General features: G+C 43.1%; 1 protein-coding gene across 1 annotated transcript in view; it reads right to left on the reverse strand.

Annotated features, from left to right (window-relative positions):
* Nucleotides 1–362: 362 nt before the first annotated feature.
* The window catches only part of LOC138663026 (gastrula zinc finger protein XlCGF57.1-like), a 63,828-nt gene continuing 41,486 nt past the window's right edge, over nt 363–22,704 (reverse strand). Inside the window, exon 7 of the mRNA XM_069749080.1 lies at nt 363–1,668. Coding sequence (XP_069605181.1) covers nt 479–1,668 — 1,190 coding nt within the window. The 3' untranslated portion in view covers nt 363–478. The remainder of the gene's footprint in view (nt 1,669–22,704) is intronic.

The following is a 22,704-nucleotide window of genomic DNA, read 5'->3' on the forward strand; positions in this document are numbered from 1 at the left end:
AGTTTGAGGTCTGGGATCTGCCAATATGTGGCTAGCTTCCTGACTTTCTTGGATAACATGATACATGACTTTAGTGTTTTTTTTTTGTCTAGTCTCGCTTGAATATAGGTCAATATTAAATAGTCTCCTGATGAGTTGCCTTTGGTGAGGACGATGAAACCTGTACAAATGAGAGGCTTGGAGAGTGAGTGTGTATACGTCACCTCACCCTATATACTAAACTGTGGGGTACATGTTTTTTCTATTAGTCACCTACCGAATAACCTTCAGGGTGTAAATTATAGGTCTAGTTTTACATTTGGAATGAATAAGGTTCAGTTTTATCCTTTTTTCAGCAAACATGAGGAATGACAAGAGACAACCCATTTAAGAAGATTCAATTTTGGTTAAAACTATTCCAACATTATGAGCATAAAAAAGGTTTCTCCCCTATGTGACGTTTATTAACAATTGATTTCCAAGTAAAATATTTCCCACATTAAGAAAATGAAAAAGGCTTCTCCTCTGTGTGAGTTCTATGGTGCCTAACAAGATTCCCTTTATAGGTAAAACATTTCCCACATTCTGAACAGAAGAAAGGCTTCTCCCCTGTGTGGGTTCTTTGATGTTGAACAAGATTCCTTTTACAGGTAAAACATTTCTCACATTCTGAACAGGAAAAAGGCTTCTTCACTGTGTGAGTTCTTTGATGTTGAACAAGATTCCTTTTACAGGTAAAACATTTCCCACATTCTGAACAGAAAAAAGGCTTCTCCCCTGTGTGGGTTCTTTGATGTTCAACAAGATATCTTTTACAGGTAAAACATTTCCCACATTCTGAACATGAAAAAGGCTTCTCCCCTGTGTGGGTTTTTTGGTGTCTAACAAGATTCTCTTTGAGGGTAAAACATTTTCCACAATCTGAACAGGAAAAAGGCTTCTCCCCTGTGTGAATTCTATGGTGTTTAACCAAATCTAATTTCCATTTAAAACATTCTCTACATTCTGAACAGGAAAAAGGCTTCTCCCCTGTGTGATTTCTATGGTGATTAACCAAACCTGATTTCTGGCTAAAACATTTTCTACATTCTAAACATGAAAAAGGCTTCTCCCCTGTGTGGGTTTTTTGGTGTCTAACAAGATTCTCTTTGAGGGTAAAACATTTTCCACATTCTGAACAGGAAAAAGGCTTCTCCCCTGTGTGAATTCTATGGTGATTGACTAAATTGAATTTCCATTTAAAACATTTTCCACATTCAGAACAGGAAAAAGGCTTCTCCCCCGTGTGAGTTCTCTGGTGATTAACCAAATCTGCTTTCCGATTAAAACATTTCCAACATTCTGAACATGAAAAAGTCCTCTCCCCTGTGTACGTTCTATGGTGAGTAACAAAACGTGATTTCTTGTTAAAACTTTTCCCACAATCTGAACATGAAAACGACTTCTTTGCTTTAGGAGCAGCTTGCTTTTTAATGCCTCTTTTGTGACTTTGATTTTCCTTAGTAGCCGGTAACGTATCATAGGATGGGACCTGTTTCTTAGGATTACATGACAGATTTTTGCTGTGAACGGATGATGATATATCTGGAGTAACAGCAATCACTTCAGTTGTATCTTGTACGATCTCAAAATCATCAGATTTAAAAATTGAAGATGTCAGCTGTCCCTCTGATCTCCTGGTACAGTCATCTGCTAAGATAAAAAACAATTATTATTTTTTAATAAAATATCCTTGAGTTTTGCATGTTTGAACATTTCTACTTAAACTGTCCATAAAAATGGCAAGCTATGTAAAAAAAAATTTAATTACACTATGTAACAATAATTTTTTTTCCTGGGTAGAAAGTGTGTTTTCTTAACCTGTTATGCATAAAACAAATACAAAATAGTTGTTGTTCCACCAAAACTTTGCTTCAGTGATCAGGACAATGAAATTTTGAAATGTGTCTGTTTTCCGTAAAAATCTCGATTTGTATTCAATACTGAGTAGTCTTCTAGAATACAGGTAGTCCTCGACTTACGCCGTTGATCCGTTCTTACGCTGCGTTGTAAACCGAATTTCGATGTAAGTCGGACCATACATTCATACAGTACTGTACCATAATAACAGTACAGTACTGCAAAAACTTAGCCTATCCAAACACCTATCCTAACACATAATTAGGGTGTTATGGCGTGCAGGAGACTCGTTTTCCTTGTGTAACCGGGTACAGTGTACAGTACTGGACTCTATTCTTCTGATGCTGCACGTAGTTGCATGTAGTTCGACTTACGACGCAAAACCGTGTAAGTCGGAATGAGGCGTTGTATAAAGCGTTGTAACCACGAAACAATGTAACTCGAGACCGTTGTAACCCGAGGACTAACTGTATTCTTAAACTGCTAGAATTGTGCAGAAGTTTCTACAATTTTCCAGAATTATCTAGAAGTTTCTAGAAACTTTTAGAACTTCCTAGAACATTCTCGGACTGTTCAATACTAGTCATACAAGTATAAAAGCACAGGTGACTCGAACCAACATTTCGGTTTATGTTATTGCTGAGTAAGAGAATAACGAATCGTAGTTAAAGTGGAATTTTTTATTTAGATGGAATCAAGAGGTTGTTTGCGCCCAGCAGATGCATTTTGCTACGTGTGTGGACAATTTATAAAAACAAGAGCGAGAAAGTATTTAATGAAAGCATGTCCCATGAAAACTGTTGAAAGAAAGAGCGCAAATAGTGTTTTATCTGAGAAGGTTAAAAGGTTAATCCATAGGATTGCACTCACCAGATGTAGCGGAGTTGAAGCATTGAAAGCATTCGCTGCAGCAGATCCATAAGTCCAGGAAAGGACCAGCCGTTAGATACAGATTGGGATAATTGTGGTAAATTTCTGCGCTGCTGAATCACTAGAATTCCAAAATTATTAGTACATGTGGCTTTATTATTCTATGCATTTCAGAGTTCAAGACTCCTTCATCAGGACACACCACCACCGAAACATCTTGAACTCTGAAAGGCGTAGAATAATAAAGCCACATGTACTAATAATTCTGGAATTCTAGTGATTCAGCAGCGCAGAAATTTACCACAAATATCCCAATCTGTATCATGAAAGCATGTCGTAAGATGTGCGAGGCGTACAAGGCATATTTCGGCATGCCTGTCGGGGATCAAGACAAGTCCTGAGTACCTCATTTCACATGCGAATATTGCAAGAAAACTCTTGAAGGTAAGGTGAACAATTGCTGCTCGTATAGATGGCAGTGCTTTATTTGGTAGAATTTCAATGATTTAGATATAGTACAGTTTAAGGAGTTGCAATCAGGGGCGGATTATCAGAGGGTCAATATGGGCGGTAGCCCAGGGCCCAGAGGTCTGGGGAGGCCCTGGGCTACCGCACAGATTGACCCTCTGATGATCATCTGTGAATGCCGGCGGCCGCCGCCGCCGCCGGCATTTATGTGTCCCCGCCGTACCCGGTGGGCAGAGAGAGGGGGCTCGCATCGGGCCCCTTCTCATCTGCTCACCGGGCCCCTTCCGGCGCTGCGGCGGTTTCCTATTGATGTGCGGGCACGCGCCCGCACGTCAATAGTTAACAACAGCCGCCAGCCAATTGGAGGCTGGTGGCTGATGTCGGCCACAGGCGCACACGTCGCCGGCGTCTGACGTCATTGTCAGTCGCCGGCGAGTGTGCTCTGTTGGAGGGAGCTCACCGCTGGAGCGCGGACAGGTGAGGACGGAGACTTTGTTTTGGTTTTTTTTATATAACGGTGGACACACTGAGGGCAATGCTGGAGGACACTGGGGCAGATTGCTGGAGGACACTGGGGCAGATTGCTGGAGGACACTGGGGCAGATTGCTGGAGGACACTGGGGCAGATTGCTGGAGGACACTGGGGCAGATTGCTGGAGGACACTGGGGCAATGCTGGAGGACACTGGGGCAGATTGCTGGAGGACACTGGGGCAGATTGCTGGAGGACACTGGGGCAGATTGCTGGAGGACACTGGGGCAGATTGCTGGAGGACACTGGGGCAGATTGCTGGAGGACACTGGGGCAATGCTGGAGGACACTGGGGCAGATTGCTGGAGGACACTGGGGCAGATTGCTGGAGGACACTGGTGCAGATTGCTGGAGGACACTGGGGCAGATTGCTGGAGGACACTGGGGCAGATTGCTGGAGGACACTGGAGCAGATTGCTGGAGGACACTGGGGCAGATTGCTGGAGACACTGGGGCAATGCTGGAGGCCACTGGAGCAGATTGCTGGAGGACACTGGGGCAGATTGCTGGAGACACTGGGGCAGATTGCTGGAGACACTGGGGCAATGCTGGAGGACACTGGGGCAGATTGCTGGAGGACACGGGCAATGCTGGAGGACACTGGGGCAGATTGCTGGAGACACTGGGGCAGATTGCTGGAGACACTGGGGCAATGCTGGAGGACACTGGGGCAATGCTGGAGGACACTGGGGAAGATTGCTGGAGGACACTGGGGCAATGCTGGAGGACACTGGGGCAGATTGCTGGAGACACTGGGGCAGATTGCTGGAGACACTGGGGCAGATTGCTGGAGACACTGGGGCAGATTGCTGGAGACACTGGGGGAAATGCTGGAGACACTGGGGAAAATGCTGGACATACTGGGGGAAATGCTGGACATACTGGGGCAGATTGCTGGACACACTGGTGGTAATATTCTGGACACACTGTCTGGGGGCAATGCTGGACGCACTGGGGCAGATTGCTGGACACACTGTCTGGGGGCAATATGCTGGACACACTGGGGCAATATGCTGGACATACTGCGGCAGATTGCTGGACACACTGGGGGTAATATGCTGGACACACTGGGGCAGATTGCTGGACACACTGGGGCGGATTGCTGGACACACTGTCTGGGGGCAATGATGGACACACTGGGGGCAATATGCTGGAGACACTGGGGCAGATTGCTGGACACACTGGGGCGGATTGCTGGACACACTGTCTGGGGGCAATGATGGACACACTGGGGGCAATATGCTGGAGACACTGGGGCAGATTGCTGGACACTTGGGCAATATGCTGGACATACTGGGGCAGATTGCTGGACACACTGGGGGCAGGACTGGAGGCATGGGCAGAATGTAGACACGGGGCATGATTGGAGACACGGGGCAGAATGAAAGACATGGGGCAGGATTGGATCATGGGGCAGGATGGATACGATGGAGACATATGGGGCAGGATGTGGAGATCATATGGGGTACAATGGATACTCATGAGGGCAGGATGCGAGAACATATGGCTGGAGCCAGGAATGAGACACACGGGGCCAGGATGTGGAATATTATTACCATAGGGGCATTATTACTGCAGTGATGTATTTATTTTATTTTTTGAGTATACTGTTTTAAATGGGGGTCGGTCCTGTTACTGTGCAGAGTGACACTATATCGTCTTTTTTTCTTCATATGGTGTAATGTAGAAGTTGTGAAAAATTAAGTAATGTGTTCTGCAAGCGGAGCTCAAGATAACTGTGTTATTTCCTGCAGAAACGAGTCCTGGCTGGAAGAAATGATGGCGGTCTGTGCTGGATGAAAGATGAAGGACTTCACCTAGAGATGTCACTGGTGAGTCAGTGTTACCTATACACTGACACTATACACTGTATACTATATAGAGGTCCTGTGTATAATACCACCAGTGATCTCTGTATTACCTCTACACAGACACTGCATACTAAGTACAGATCTCCTGTGAATACTGGCACTTATGGTGATAGTATTGTGTTGTTGTTTTTTACTGATCAGTATTGTAGTATTCAGTCACTATGTGGTGGTAATATGTGGTCTGGAAATGGTGTTGTGGTATTTGTCCCTTGTATGTGATATTTGGTCACCAAGTGGTGGTAATATGTGGTCTTGACATGGTGCGGTGGTATTTGTTCCTTGTATGTGATATTATTCGATCACTGTGGTTGTAATGTGTGGTCTGGTCATGGTGCGGTGGTATTTGTTCCTTGTATGTGATATTATTGGTCAATATATACCTAAATTGTATTGCAGATTTTAACAAATATTTAATAGGTTACAGTAGAATAGGGCCCGGCCATTTTTCTGGAATAATCTGGTTCGGGTATATCATGACCCCCGTCACATGACCGGGGGGGCACAGTGTCTGAGCAGCCCGGGGCCCTGGCTACCCTTAATCCACCCCTGGTTGCAATTGACAAATATTTCACATATATCCATGCACTATAGTAAAATATGTATTAAGTAATGTGTAAAATGTCATGCTTTTAAAGGGAACCTGTCACCCCCAAAATCAATGGTGAGGTAAGCTCACCGTCATCAGAGGCTTATCTACAGCATTCTGTAATGCTGTAGATAAGCCTCCGATGTTACCTGAAAGAGGAGAAAAAGAGGTTAGATTATACTCACCCAGGGGCGGTCCCGCTGCGGTCCCGGGTCCGATGGGTGTCTCAGGTCCGGCCAGTGCCTCCAATCTTCATTCCATGATGTCCTCTTCTGGTCTTCACGCCACGGCTCCGGCATACTTTGTCTGCCCTGTTGAGGGCAGAGCAAAGTACTGCAGTGCCAGGCGCCGGGAAAGGTCATAGAAGGGGTGTGAGCGATAGGGTGCACCAATGCATCAAAGCCCTGTTGAAGAGGGAACGATTCCCTTAAAACGTGTTGGCTATCCCATTGATCTCATTGGCACTTGTCCTTGCTAGTTCGTGGCATCATGCTAAGCTCCTCCCCTTCCTTTCGCGCATCGCTGCTTCCGGCCAGAGCACGCCAGGCGCCGGCGTCTCCGCTGATTCAGCGCGAGTTCCACCTCTTGATTGGAGCCACCGGCAACTACCACCACAGCGCAGTATCTACAGGTGGACTCGTGGCTGTGGCCCACCTTTAGGAGCGGCACTCCAGCAAGGCTATAAACACCACTAACAGCCCCACGGACCGCAGATTACTAACAACGCTCCAACAAGCAAGGTACTGCTATTTTGGTTAAAAAAACAGCTGTGTATTTATTAAATATCCAGACAACCACGCTACAATCAGCGCAAAGACTATATCTGGAACCTATCTATACTCCATCAAATCGGTAGAAGATTAAGTAAGTAAAGGTACCTTCACACTTAGCGACGCTGCAGCGATACCGACAACGATGTTGATCGCTGCAGCGTCGCTGTTTGGTCGCTGGAGAGCTGTCACACAGACAGCTCTCCAGCGACCAACGATGCCGAGGTCCCCGGTAACCAGGGTAAACATCGGGTTACTAAGCGCAGGGCCGCGCTTAGTAACCCGATGTTTACCCTGGTTACCATCGTAAAAGTAAAAAAAACAAACACTACATACTTACCTTCTGCTGTCAGTCCCCGGCGCTCTGTCTTCTCTGCACTCTTCCTGCACTGACTGTGAGCACAGCTCTGCTTTCCGGCTGACCGGCGCTCACAGCCAGTGCAGGAAGCAGAGCGCCGGCCCTGCGCTTAGTAACCCGATGTTTACCCTGGTTACCAGTGAAGACATCGCTGAATCGGTGTCACACACGCCGATTCAGCGATGTCTGCAGGGAGTCCAGCGACGAAAGAAAGTTCTGGCCTTCTAGCTCCGACCAACGACATCACAGCAGGATCCTGATAGCTGCTGCGTGTCAAACACAACAATATCGCTAGCCAGGACGCTGCAACGTCACGGATCGCTAGCGATATCGTTGTGAAGTTGTTTAGTGTGAAGGTACCTTAAGTGTACAGCACATCTCCTCAAAACGGTGCTTTTTTGAACTGAGATTACCATAATCTAGATATTATACCTATTGCAGCATTAGCAGCACAGGCCCCTGGAAATCAGAGGTCCAAACCAATTATCCACAGTGGAACAACAACATATCCCACCCTCTTCTGTTGTGCCTTCAAGGTGAATCCATTATCCGGGTACACTGGGTAAGCGCATTTATACATTTAACACTGATATATAAAAAAAAAAAAAAAAAATATATATATATATATATATATATATATATATATATATATATATATATCGGATCTAAGTGGCTCATTATATTACAGGTTCTAGCACCAAGCTAGGATGCTACGATTATATGACTGACAAACTTATCACCCACCCCTATGTTGACTTCCCCACATGCAGTGGACAGTCGCAGTATCACAGCCACATATGTAAGTACAACATTTGTTGATCCAAATTATTAACTCTGTTCTTCAACTGTAATTAGCGCAGGTGATTACCCTCTCGTTTTTTCATTTTTAACCTCTTTCTGACCTCGGACGGGATAGTACGTCCGAGGTCAGATATCGTGTTTTGATGCGGGCTCCGGCGGTGGGCCCGCATTAAAGCCAGGAAATGTCAGCTGTTTTGAACAGCTGACATGTGCCCGCAATAGCGGCGGATGAAATCGCGATTTACCCGCCGCTATTAACTAGTTAAATGCCACTGTCAAACGCTGACAGCGGCATTTAACCGGCGCTTCCAACCTGGCAGCCGGAAATGAGCGCATCGCCGACCTCCGTCACATGATCGGGGGTCAGCGATGTGTCAGAATAGTAATCAAGGACCTCTATGGTTACTGATGCCGGTTTGCTGTGAGTGCCCCCCTGTGGTCGGCGCTCATAGAACACCTGCATTTCTGCTGCATAGCAGCGATCTGATGATCGCTGCTATGTAGCAGAGCCGATCGCGTTGTGCCAGCTTCTAGCCTCCCATTGAGGCTATTGAAGCATGGCGAAAGTAAAAAAAATAAAAATAAAAATAAATGAAAAAAAAATAAAAAAAATATATAGAAGTTTAAATCAACCCCTTTCCCCCCATTCAAAATAAATCAATTAAAAAAAAAAATCAAACCTACACATATTTGGTATCGCCGCGTTTAGAATCGCCCGATCTATCAATAAAAACAAGCATTAACCTGATCGCTAAACAGCATAGCAAGAAAAAAATTTGAACCGCCTGAATTACGTTTTTTTGGTTGCCGCAACATTGCATTAAAATGCAATAACAGGCGATCAAAAGAACATATCTACACCAAAATGTTATCATTAAAAAGGCCAGCTCGGCACACAAAAAATAAGCCATCACCCGACCCCAGATCATGAAAAATGGAGGCGCTACGGGTATCGTAATATGGTGCAATTTTTTTTTTTTTTTTAGCAAAGTTTGGAATTTTCACCGCTTCGATAAAAGAGAACCTAGACATGTTTGGTGTCTATGAACTCGTAATTACCTGGAGAATCATAATGGCTGGTCAGTTTTAGCAATTAGTGAACCTAGTAAAAAAGCCAATCAAAAAACAAGTGTGGGATTGCACTTTTTTTGCAATTTCACCGCACTTGGAATTTTTTCCCCGTTTTCTAGCACACAACATGCTAAAAGCAATGATGTCGTTCAAAAGTACAACTTGTTTTGCAAAAAATAAGCCCTCAAATGGCCATATTGACAGAAAAATAAAAAAGTTATGGCTCTGGGAAGGAGGGGAACGAAAAACGAACACAGAAAAACGGAAAATCCCAAGGTCATGAAGGGGTTAATAGCACTAGTGCACAAACAGGAAACATTACACAGAGCCTGTACAATCACCAGCAGCTTTTTCAGTTTTTTGTTACAGGTATCCTTTCTGGTGGATCGTCAGTGTATACAATTTACGTAGTAAATTCCTTCTCATTTTAATATGGCTTAATGTGGGAGAGCATACATCACTCTGAATAAACCCACTAGCCAAATATCACTACCCTAAGGATAAAAACGACACTCAAACAAAGTCCTGCTTACTAGTGATGAGCGAATATACTCGTTACTCGAGATTTCCCGAGCACGTTCGGGTGTCCTACGAGTATATGTAAGTACCTATAACTCTATAGGAGATTTAGTTTTCAGCGACGCAGTTGAATGATTTTCATCTGTTAGCCAGCATAAGTACATGTGGGGGTTGCCTGGTTGCTAGGGAATCCCCACATGTAATAAAGCTGGCTAACAGATATAAATCATTCAGCTGCGGCACTGAAAACTAAATCTCCAAGTACTTACATATACTTGGAGGACACCCGAACGTGCTCAGGAAATCTCGAGTACCGAGTATATTCGCTCATCACTACTGCTTACCCATGTTGCCTGTCAGAATGTGTCCAAAGCAGTTCGACGCACGTTCAGGAGGCAGCCTCCCGAAGAAGCCCAAGCGAAACGCGCGTCAAGGCTGCCCTGGACACACGATGACAGGCGACATGGGTAAGCAGGACTTTGAGTGTCGCTTCAATCCCTAGGGTAGTGATATTTGGCTAATGGGTTTATTTAGAGTGATGTATACTCTCCCACATTAAGCTATATTAAGCCCTCTACTTTTTTGGATAATTGGTATAATGTTTGCACCTTATTTGCACTATGCACTTTTTTTGCTATTGCATTGAAGTTTATTGAGGTGGAGATTTATGACCTCTGCTTGCCCAGCCTGCTTTTTCTCAGTGCCACTGTTTTTGTGTCCTTCACACAGAAGCTCTCTATGTGCCTTGTTATTGATAAGCTGTTTTTATCATTTTGTTTCTGATTTTCATGTAATATCAGGTTTTCAAAAAACTTTGTTATTTTTATGAAAGAACTCTTTTTGGACAGTGAGTATCTGTAGTCCTATATACAGGCCACTCATTGATTCCAAGACTGTAGACACCTGTGATGGTAGTTAGTGGACACACCACGATTTAACATGTCCCTTTTGTCACATTATTTTCAGGGGTACCATCATTTCTGTCCAGGCCTATTTCATTATTTTTTTTATTTCTGTGGAATCATGGTTGAAAAACAAAGTATGACTTTCATTACTTCATTTTCATAGATCTTTTATTTCTTATTACTTTTGTCAGATTCAAGTTATTTCTGTCACCACTGTGGGTTTTTCTGTCATTAAACGAGGGGTATCAACAATTTTGACCACATATGTATAGATTATTTCCCTCAGTGAATTAATTTACAAAATGGAATCACTTTATGGGGATTTTGACTATTCTAGTTTTGTGTCATTTAGTCATATTAGCGCTTCTGCATATGGTGTGTCCAATCTCATCTGGGATCTGTTCCTGCTGTCCAGCTGCAGTAATCTGCTCCCTACTTCAGCCAATTGGAAAGTACCACACCCTACTAAAGCTCAAAGAACATGGCCGGAATCTGCCAGAAACAGCGTTGTTCTCCTCTGGTTCAGTCCTCTGTGCTCAGCTTGCGGCTTGTGTATTTGTTTACTGTTGTGACCGTGGCCCGTTTACGGACTACTCTTGTGTCTTCTGATTCTGTCCTTCTGGATCTGACCCAGCTATCTGACTATTCTTCTTGTCATCTAATACCACAGAATAGCAGGTAACACCATGGTCCAAGCCTAGGGGTCCCTGTGTAAGTCCAGATCCATGTAATTGTGTTAAAGAGCGATGAGCAAGGCAATCCTTAGGATATGGAAAGCAGAGAAGATAGTGCCAAGCATGTTCATGGTGGAGATCTTTTGAGCTGCCAGTTGACCATGAACATTGCTCCCAATACATTGTGTCTGCAAACTATTGTGAGAAGTTGGAAAATAATTTGCAAGATCCATTTGTTTTCTATTATCCTTTGTGAATAATTCCAAAGGTATCACCACATAAAGTGACACACGTCAGATTGTAAAAATGGGGGCTGATTAAGAACCCAAAACTGGGTGCAGGAAGAGGTTAAATCAGAGTATTTTGGACACTACTGCAATCAAAAACTGATTATAGACAATAACATCTACTGAAATGCTCAAACTGATCAGTCTCCATCATGTCACGCCGTTCTGTCTGTTTCTGGTTTTCGGCATGACAATGCCTATGTTTGCTTTAACCCTTTACTCTTTTCTCCCTAATTTGAGCTGGGATACTGTTGGCTGTTACTTTGATTGGAGCCTTCTCAATTCCCTGCTCTGCTGCGCAGTCGTACATGGGCTTTTAGGTATTTGCCCTGCCGAATACCTTCCTCATGTGCGGTCCCTGGTTGCTGCTGTGAAGCTGTCTGCGGTTTGTGAAGTCATTTGCAGCTGGTGCATGACTTTCCACGTGGGTCAGTGCATGCAGTTTCAGTCAGGTGCCCTGAGCCTCAGATCCTGCACTGTGTTTTTTGTAATGGTTTCTGTTTGTGCTTATGTTCTGTTTGATGAATCCTGTCATAAATCACACTCTGTGAGTATCTCCAGGCTCTTTATTCACATCATGTCTCAACCTCCATTACATGAATTCCGAGTACAACAACATGCAACAAGTTCCAAACAAAGACTATAGAACACACATAAAAGTAGAAGAAAGGAAAAGGGAATATCCAGCACGTCCATCCAGTGTAAGTAAAATATCCAAAATTTATTGAAGCATTTTAAAAAACAATATTAAAAAAGAGAGAGGGAGCCTCTCTCTGCCTGACGCGTTTCTGGCGCACCACGGCGCCCTTAGTCATAGGAACTAATACCGTATAGATGAACAGGTTTATATATAGCAAGGAACCAATCACAGACATAGCAATCAATTGCATTAAAAAAGGTGCAGCTAAACACACATAACAAGACTTTTTTCTCCTATTTCAAATACACTGAAATTGCATAAATATATACTTTAAATTGCCGCAAGATCTATCTGTTAGTTCAATATATGTAAAAAAGGTCATTCCTGTAATTCATACCGTGTGGATGTTTAGTGTCTAGTAACATTGTGATTCGAGGAAAAAGTAGTTATTTTGTTGTCTGCAAATTGGCAGACATTACATCTGTTGCCAGAACATTTAAAAAAACCTTTTATTGATAGCCATGATGTGGGAGTTTTTTTCTGGTGCACCATACTGGGAGACAAAATATTCCCCAGTGTGCAACCTCTCCTGGCCACTACTCTGCTTCCATTCTGAAGAATTGTGCATAAAGATTTATCCTGATTGACTACAGGGAGATATTTAAGAATGATCTGTTTAATTTTATTGTACTGACTGCTATAAGCGGTAGAAAAAGTAATCTGCGTTTCAGGAGCGGCACTTGCATTTTCACTGTCAGAATACAATAAATCAGCACGTGGAATTTTGGAAACATGTCTGAATGCATGTCTTATATTAGATTGTTTATATCCCCTATCAAATAATCTATCAGAAATAAGATGACTTTCCTTGTGGAAACTTTCCTCGCTAGAGCAAATTCTTCTCGCTCTCGTGAGCTCACCCCTAGGAATGGCATGAATGGTGTGTCGAGGGTGTGCGCTTGAAGACATCAGGATTGTGTTTCCAGAATTGTCTTTTCTATAAAGAGAAGTATTAACCCTATGTGTTGTATTGCTGCCTGTAAGAAGCACATCCAAAAATGAAACCTCGTCCGATGGAATGCCACTGGTGAAACGCAGGTTACACTTGTTATTATTCAAATAGAGCATGAAATCAGAAAACTTAGTCACACCCCCTTGCCAAATTAGCAGAATATCATCCACAAATCTCCCATACCAATTAAGGTATGGGAGAAATGGATTATCATCTGTGAATATGTAGGTTTCTTCCCACCATGCCATAAATAAAACGGCTAAAGATGGGGAGAATTTAGACCCCATAGGAGCACCCATGGTTTGGATGAAGTACTCATTTTGAAACATAAAAAAATTATGCTTAAGTAAATAATGTAGAGACGCAAGAATGAACCATTTCAATGAATCTGAGTAGCTACTATACTTACTTAGATGATGTTCAATTGCTGTCATAGCCAAAGAATGGGGAATGCATGAATATAAATTTGTGACATCGCAAGTCTTTTGTTTAACCCCTTAGTGACAGAGCCAATTTGGTACTTAATGACCAGGCCAATTTTTGCAATTCTGACCACTGTCACTTTATGAGGTTATAACTCTGGAACGCTTCAACGGATCCCGCTGATTCTGAGATTGTTTTTTCGTGACATATTGAACTTCATGTTAGTGGTAACACTTCTTCGATATTACTTGCGATTATTTATGAAAAAAACGGAAATATGGCGAAAATTTTTAAAATTTTGCAATTGTCAAACTTTGTATTTTTATGCCCTTAAATCAGAGAGATATGTCACGAAAAATAGTTAATAAATAACATTTCCCACATGTCTACTTTACATCAGCACAATTTTGGAAACAAAATTTTTTTTTGTTAGGGAGTTATAAGGGTTAAAAGTTGACCAGCAATTTCTCATTTTTACAACACCATTTTTTTTTTAGGGACCACATCACATTTGAAGTCATTTTGAGGGGTCTATATGATAGAAAATAATGAAGTGTGACACCATTCTAAAAACTACACCCCTCAAGGTTCTCAAAACCACATTCAAGAAGTTTATTAACCCTTTACGTGCTTCACAGGAACTGAAACAATGTGGAAGGAAAAAATGAACATTTAACTTTTTTTTGCAAACATCTTAATTCAGAACCATTTTTTTTTTATTTTCACAAGTGTAAAAACAGAAATGTAACCATAAATTTTGTTATGCAATTTCTCCTGAATACGCCAATACCCTATATGTGGGGGTAAACCACTTTTTGGGCGCACCGCAGAACTTAGAAGTGAAGGAGCGCCGTTTGACTTTTTCAATGCAGAATTGGCTGGAATTGAGATCGGACGCCATGTCACGTTTAGAGAGCCCCTGATGTGCCTAAACAGTGGAAACTCCCCACAAGTGACACCATTTTGGAAACTAGACCCCTTAAGGAACTTATCTAGATGTGTGGTGAGCACTTTGAACCCCCAAGTGCTTCACAGAAGTTTATAACGTAGAGCCGTGAAAATAAAAAATCGCTTTTGTTTACAGAAAAATGATTTTTTTGCCCACAAATTTTTATTTTCACAAGGGTAACAGGAGAAATTAGACCACAAAAGTTGTTGTGCAATTTCTCCTGAGTACGCTGATACCCAATATGTGGGGGTAAACCACTGTTAGGGCGCACCGCAGAGCTTGGAAGAGAAGTAGTGCCGTTTTACTTTTTCAATGTAGAATTGGCTGGAATTGAGATTGGACGCCATGTCGCGTTTGGAGAGCCCCTGATGTGCCTAAACAGTGGAAACCCCCACAAGTGACACCATTTTGGAAACTAGACCCCTTAAGGAACTTATCTAGATGTGTGGCGAGCACTTTGAACCCCCATGTGCTTCACAGAAGTTTATAACGTAGAGCCGTGAAAAAAAAAATTGCATTTTTTCTACAAAAATGATTTTTTTGCCCCCAAATTTTTATTTTCACAAGGGTAACAGGAGAAATCAGACCACTAAAGTTGTTGTGCAATTTCTCCTGAGTACGTCGATACCCAATATGTGGGGGTAAACCACTGTTTGGGTGCACCGCAGAGCTTGGAAGAGAAAGAGTGCCGTTTTACTTTTTCAATGTAGAATTGGCTGGAATTAAGATCGGACGCCATGTCGCGTTTGGAGAGCCCCTGATGTGCCTAAACAGTAGAAATCCCCCACAAGTGACCCCATTTTGGAAACTAGACTCCCCATGGAACTTATCTAGATGTGTGGTGAGAACCTTGAATGCCCAAGTGCTTCACAGAAGTTTATAATGCAGAGCTGTGAAAATAAAAAATATTTTTTTTTCCACAAAAAAGATTTTTTTGCCCCCAAGTTTTTATTTTCACAAGGGTAACAAGAGAAATTGGACCCCAAAAGTTGTTGTCCAATTTGTCCTGAGTATGCTGGTACCCCATATGTGGGGGTAAACCACTGTTTGGGCGCACGGCAGAGCTCGGAAGGAAGGAGCGCCGTTTTGGAATGCAGACTTTGATAGAATGGTCTGCGGGTATTATGTTGCGTTTGCAGAGCCCCTGATGTACCTAACCAGTAGAAACCCTCCCTCCACAAGTGACCCCATTTTGGAAACTAGACCCCCCAAGGAACTTATCTAGATGTGTGGTGAGTACTTTGAATGCCCAAGTGCTTCACAGAAGTTTAGAATGCAGAGTCGTGAAAATAAAAAATATTTTTTTTTCCACAAAAAAGATATTGTAGCCCCCAAGTTTTTATTTTCACAAGGGTAACAGGAGAAATTGGACTTCAATAGTTGTTGTCCAATTTATCCCGAGTACGCTGATGCACCATATGTGGGGGTAACCCACTGTTTGGGCGCACGGCAGAGCTCGGAAGGGAAGGAGCGCCTTTTTGGAATGCAGACTTTGATAGAATGGTCTGTGGGCATTATGTTGCGATTGCAGAGCCCCTGATGTACCTAAACTGTAGTAACCCCCCACAAGTGACCCCATTTTGGAAACTAGACCCCCCAAGGAACTTATCTAGATGTGTGGTGAGAACTTTGAATGCCCAAGTGCTTCACAGAAGTTTAGAATGCAGAGTCGTGAAAATAAACAATATTTTTTTTCACAAAAAAGATATTGTAGCCCCCAAGTTTTTATTTTCACAAGGGTAACAAGAGAAATTGGACCCCAGAAGTTGTTGTCCAATTTATCCCGAGTACGCTGATGCCCCATATGTGGGGGTAACCCACTGTTTGGGCGCACGGCAGAGCTCAGAAGGAGGGAGCACCATTTGACTTTTTGAGCACAAAATTGGCTGTCGTGTTTGGAGACCCCCTGATGTACCTAAACAGTGGAAACCCCCCAATTCTAGCTCCAACCCTAACCCCAACACACCCCTAACCCTAATCCCAACCTGATCCATAATCCTAATCACTAACCCTAACCATAATCACAACCCTTACCCCAAAACAACCCTAATGTCAACCCTAACCATAACCCTAATCAAAACCCTAAATCCAACACACCCCTAATCCTAATCTCAACCCTAACCTCAAACCTAACCCTAATCCCAATACACCCCCAAACACAACCCTAACCTTAACCCTAATCCCAAACCTAACCCTAATCCCAAGCGTAACCCTAATGCCAACCCTAACCCCAACCCTAATCCAAACCCTAACCCTAATCCCAGCTCTAACCCTAACTTTAGCCCCAACCCTAGCCCTAACTTTAGCCCCAACCCTAACCCTAAGGCTACTTTCACACTTGCGTCGTTTGGCATTCCGTCGCAATCCGTCGTTTTGGACAAGAAACGGATCCTGCAAATGTGCCCGCAGGATGCGTTTTTTGCCCATAGACATATTGCCGACGGATCGTGACGGATGGCCACACGTCGCGTCCGTCGTGCACTGGATCAGTTGTGTTTTGGCGGACCGTCGGCACAAAAAAACGTTCAATGAAACTTTTTTTGTACGTCGCATCCGCCATTTCTGACCGCGCATGCGTGGCCGTAACTCCGCCCCCTCCCCCCCAGGACATAGATTGGGCAGCGGATGCGTTGAAAAACTACAGCTGATGCCCACGTTGTGCACAATTTTCACAACGTGCGTCGGTATGTCGGGCCGACGCATTGCGACGGCCCCGTACCGACGTAAGTGTGAAAGAAGCCTAACCCTAAATTTAGCCCCAACCCTAACCCTAAATTTAGCCCCAACCCTAACCCTAAATTTAGCCCCAACCCTAGCCCTACCCCTAACCCTAATTTTAGCCCCAACTGCTCTTCTCCTGCCGGCCGGCAGATGGAGACTGTGCATGCGCCCGCCATTTTCTTCTGCCGGCGGCCAGGAGGAGCAGCAAGAGGATCCAGGGACACAGGTGAGTATTGTAGGGTCCCCGAATCCCCCTATTTCTCTGTCCTCTGATGTGCGATCACATCAGAGGACAGAGAATTACACTTTACTTTTTTTTTTGCAGTCGCCGGTAAACAGTTAATTACCGGCGATCGCAAAACAGGGGTCGGTAAAACCGACCCCGATCATGCTCTTTGGGGTCTCGGCTACCCCCGGCAGCCGAGACCCCAAAGATTCTCGCGGGGCCGGCGGGTGCACTGCGCATGCGCCCGCCATTTTGAAGATGGCGGCGCCCACCGGGAGACACGAGGAGCATCGGGGGAGATAGGTGAGTATTGGGGGGCCACCTGGGACCCTTTTTCTCTGTCTTCCGATGTGCGATCACATCGGAGGACAGAGAAATTAAAAAGAGATCGCTTTTTTTTTTGCGATCGCCGGTAAACGGTTAATTACCGGCGATCGCAAATGCGGGGTCGGTAAAAAAAAAACCCGAATCATGTTCTCTGGGGTCTCGGCTACCCCCGGCAGCCGAGACCCCGGAGAAAATCGGCCTCTGGGGGGGCGCTATTCACTTTTTCCACAGCGCCGTTAATTAACGGCGCTGTGGTTTAAGTACCCTTAGCGTCCGCCGTTAAAAGGCGTATCGGCGGTTGCTAAGGGATTAATGTTCATATTTGTTTATATATTTGCTTGATCATATGGATGGTGCCACAGTATAGACTATCATTCATTCCGTTGCAAAACTTTTATGTCTGGGAAACGCAGCAGCTAGCACACAAGTGTGGTTTACTCATATATATTGTGCATTTTTTTTTTTTAACTCAATCATGGATTCCCGCATGGCTAAATTAGCCTCAGTGTTTGACAACACAGATGGTATCTCTGCACCACCTAGTGAGCTGAAAGATCTCCTTTCAAAATTAGAGAAATTTTCTCAGCAAGAAATACGCACCTGGTGGGACCATAATACTTTAAAGAAATATGTTGAAAAAGAAATGATTCCCAGGGGTTTGCGTATGAAAAAATCTCCTACTTATATTTTTTCAGATAAATTTCTCTCTGAATGGAATATGATTCTTTCACAATGCTCACTAAAACTTATGAGTTTGATCATATCATATGAAGAAATCAAACTTCACCAACTTAAGGTGGACATTGATAATACCAATAATGAACTTTCTAAATATACTGACCAGCCTGATTTTGATATGCTCTCCAAAAAAATGACTGATCATTTAAAAACTATGGAGGATTCCATCACAAAAATGAAAAAATCTAAGTTCAATAGAGACTCTTTTGATTATAAAAATGACAAAGTGTATTCATGGAGGAAACGGATTGATTATACACCCAAGCCTATACTCAGAAACCAACCTCATTGGCGTCAATGTGAATATGCACATAGAAAATCTGTGTCTTTTTCTTCATCGGAGTATAATCCATCAGATTGTGAAACAGATGCGTCTTTCTCCAGTGCAGATGCCAGACATGTCCACAGCACTGCTACAGTTAGGGCCAGAAATATTTGGACAGTGACACAAGTTTTGTTATTTTAGCTGTTTACAAAAACATGTTCAGAAATACAATTATATATATAATATGGGCTGAAAGTGCACACTCCCAGCTGCAATATGATAGTTTCCACATCCAAATCGGAGAAAGGGTTTAGGAATCATAGCTCTGTAATGCATAGCGTCCTCTTTTTCAAGGGACCAAAAGTAATTGGACAATGGACTCTAAGGGCTGCAATTAACTCTGAAGGCGTCTCCCTCGTTAACCTGTAATCAATGAAGTAGTTAAAAGGTCAGGGGTGGATTCCAGGTGTGTGGTTTTGCATTTGGAAGCTGTTGCTGTGAGCAGACAACATGCGGTCAAAGGAACTCTCAATTGAGGTGAAGCAGAACATCCTGAGGCTGAAAAAAAAGAAAAAATCCATCAGAGAGATAGCAGACATGCTTGGAGTAGCAAAATCAACAGTTGGGTACATTCTGAGAAAAAAGGAATTGACTGGTGAGCTTGGGAACTCAAAAAGGCCTGGGCGTCCACGGATGACAACAGTGGTGGATGATCGCCGAATACTTAATTTGGTGAAGAAGAACCCGTTCACAACATCAACTGAAGTCCAGAACACTCTCAGTGAAGTAGGTGTATCTGTCTCTAAGTCAACAGTAAAGAGAAGACTCCATGACAGTAAATACAAAGGGTTCACATCTAGATGCAAACCATTCATCAATACCAAAAATAGACAGGCCAGAGTTAAATTTGCAGAAAAACACCTCAAGAAGCCAGCTCAGTTCTGGAAAAGTATTCTATGGACAGATGAGACAAAGATCAACCTGTACCAGAATGATGGGAAGAAAAAAGTTTGGAGAAGAAAGGGAACGACACATGATCCAAGGCACACCGCATCCTCTGTAAAACATGGTGGAGGCAACGTGATGGCATGGGCATGCATGGCTTTCAATGGCACTGGGTCACTTGTGTTTATTGATGACATAAGAGCAGACAAGAGTAGCCGGATGAATTCTGAAGTGTAACGGGATATACTTTCAGCCCAGATTCAGCCAAATGCTGCAAAGTTGATTGGACGGCGCTTCATAGTACAGATGGACAATGACCCCAAGCATACAGCCAAAGCTACCCAGGAGTTCATGAGTGCCAAAAAGTGGAACATTCTGCAATGGCCAAGTCAATCTCCAGATCTAAACCCAATTGAGCATGCATTTCACTTGCTCAAATCCAGACTTAAGACGGAAAGACCCACAAACAAGCAAGACCTGAAGGCTGCGGCTGTAAAGGCCTGGCAAAGCATTAAGAAGGAGGAAACCCAGCGTTTGGTGATGTCCATGGGTTCCAGACTTAAGGCAGTGATTGCCTCCAAAGGATTTGCAACAAAATATTGAAAATAAAAATATTTTGTTTGGGTTATGTTTATTTGTCCAATTACTTTTGACCTCCTAAAATGTGGAGTGTTTGTAAAGAAATGTGTACAATTCCTACATTTTCTATCAGATATTTTTGTTCAACCCTTCAAATTAAACGTTACAATCTGCATTTGAATTCTGTTGTAGAGGTTTCATTTCAAATCCAATGTGGTGGCATGCAGAGCCCAACTCGCGAAAATTGTGTCACTGTCCAAATATTTCTGGCCCTAACTGTATGTCAAAAAACGCAGGAGGAGGAGGGGGGGCAGGAGAGCCCGCAAGAGACGAATGGAGAAGATATCCCAGGAGGGAAAGGAAAGCAGACATCAGTATTGAGTCAGCATCTGGACAGTGTTATAATTCTGACTCCCACCATTCTATCCTCTACACAAATTGAAACATTGGCTAAAGGTTTAAACTTTGTTCCCACTGGCAATTTCAATCTATTTGAGACTATCAAAGATGTCAATAAATTTACTCGTCTTCTTACTGTTAAAATACATTTTTTTTCAGACAATCAAAATGACCTCAATTCTGGCAGAAAAATATCATATTGTACCAGGGAAAATAATGCGTCTCTTTCCTTTATGGAACAATGTACTTTACTCACTTTAACTTCTCTTCAGGAAGAAAATTTTGCCGAGAATAAAATAAAGGACGAGGATGTGCAGGTGCTTTCATCTAATCCGGCATATTATTCCCTCCAATCAAGGGTTCCTGCCTTAGACCTTTTTCAGACTCTGGTCGAACAAGATTTGAAAAAATTACATGCTGAAACCCGGAGTGCAAACCACCGAAGTAACCTGAGTAGAGACCAATCTCAGGCTGTTAGAGATTTACAACGTAATTACAACTTGACAGTCCGCCAGTCGGACAAAGGGGGCTGTATAGTAGTCATAGACACTGCTTTGTATTGTAAGTTGATAATGTCTATTATACGGGATACTAGCACATATACTTCTTTAAGATCTGACCCCACTTTATCCTTTAAATATGACATGACTGAAATACTCAATAAAGCACAGAGATTGGGGGTTATTAGCAACAAGATTTACAAATGGCTATTGCCTGAACATTCAATTACTCCCATTTTCCATGGGCTCCCAAAAACGCATAAAAACGTTTTTCCCCCACCGTTACGACCTATAATTTCTGGGATGGGTTCCCTTAATGAAAACCTCAGTCATTTGATTGACGAGTATCTCCAACCTTTGATCCCAAGAATTCCAGGGTATCTTAAAGACACCTCAACAGTTTTAAAGGTTTTTGCTACTTTTCAATGGTGTCATAATTATTCTTTTGTAACTTGCGATGTCACAAATTTATATTCATGCATTCCCCATTCTTTGGCTATGACAGCAATTGAACATCATCTAAGTAAGTATAGTAGCTATTCAGATTCATTGAAATGGTTCATTCTTGCGTCTCTACATTATTTACTTAAGCATAATTTTTTTATGTTTCAAAATGAGTACTTCATCCAGACCATAGGTGCTCCTATGGGGTCTAAATTCTCCCCATCTTTAGCCGTTTTATTTATGGCATGGTGGGAAGAAACCTACATATTCACAGATGATAATCCATTTCTCCCATACCTTAATTGGTATGGGAGATTTGTGGATGATATTCTGCTAATTTGGCAAGGGGGTGTGACTAAGTTTTCTGATTTCATGCTCTATTTGAATAATAACAAGTGTAACCTGCGTTTCACCAGTGGCATTCCATCGGAAGAGCTTTCATTTTTGGATGCGCTTCTTACAGGTAGCAATACAACACATAGGGTTAATACTTCTCTTTATAGAAAAGACAATTCTGGAAACACAATCCTGATGTCTTCAAGCGCACACCCTCGACACACCATTCATGCCATTCCTAGGGGTGAGCTCACGAGAGCGAGAAGAATTTGCTCTAGTGAGGAAAGTTTCCACAAGGAAAGTCATCTTATTTCTGATAGATTATTTGATAGGGGATATAAACAATCTAATATAAGACATGCATTCAGACATGTTTCCAAAATTCCACGTGCTGATTTATTGTATTCTGACAGCAGTGGCGTAACTACAAAGTTAGGGGCCCCGGTGCGAACTTCCAAATGGGGCCCCCCCCCTGCAGCCCTGCCATACAACTCAATGTAACCCCCATAGAATATAACGCAGCCCCCCTAATAGTATAATGCAGCCCCTCCATACAGGGGCAGTGAGAAAGACACCAGCAAATGGTGACGAGGGGGCAGGGGAGAGGGCAC

This window comes from Ranitomeya imitator, chromosome 2 (genome assembly GCF_032444005.1).
Source record: "Ranitomeya imitator isolate aRanImi1 chromosome 2, aRanImi1.pri, whole genome shotgun sequence".
NCBI lineage: Eukaryota > Metazoa > Chordata > Amphibia > Anura > Dendrobatidae > Ranitomeya > Ranitomeya imitator.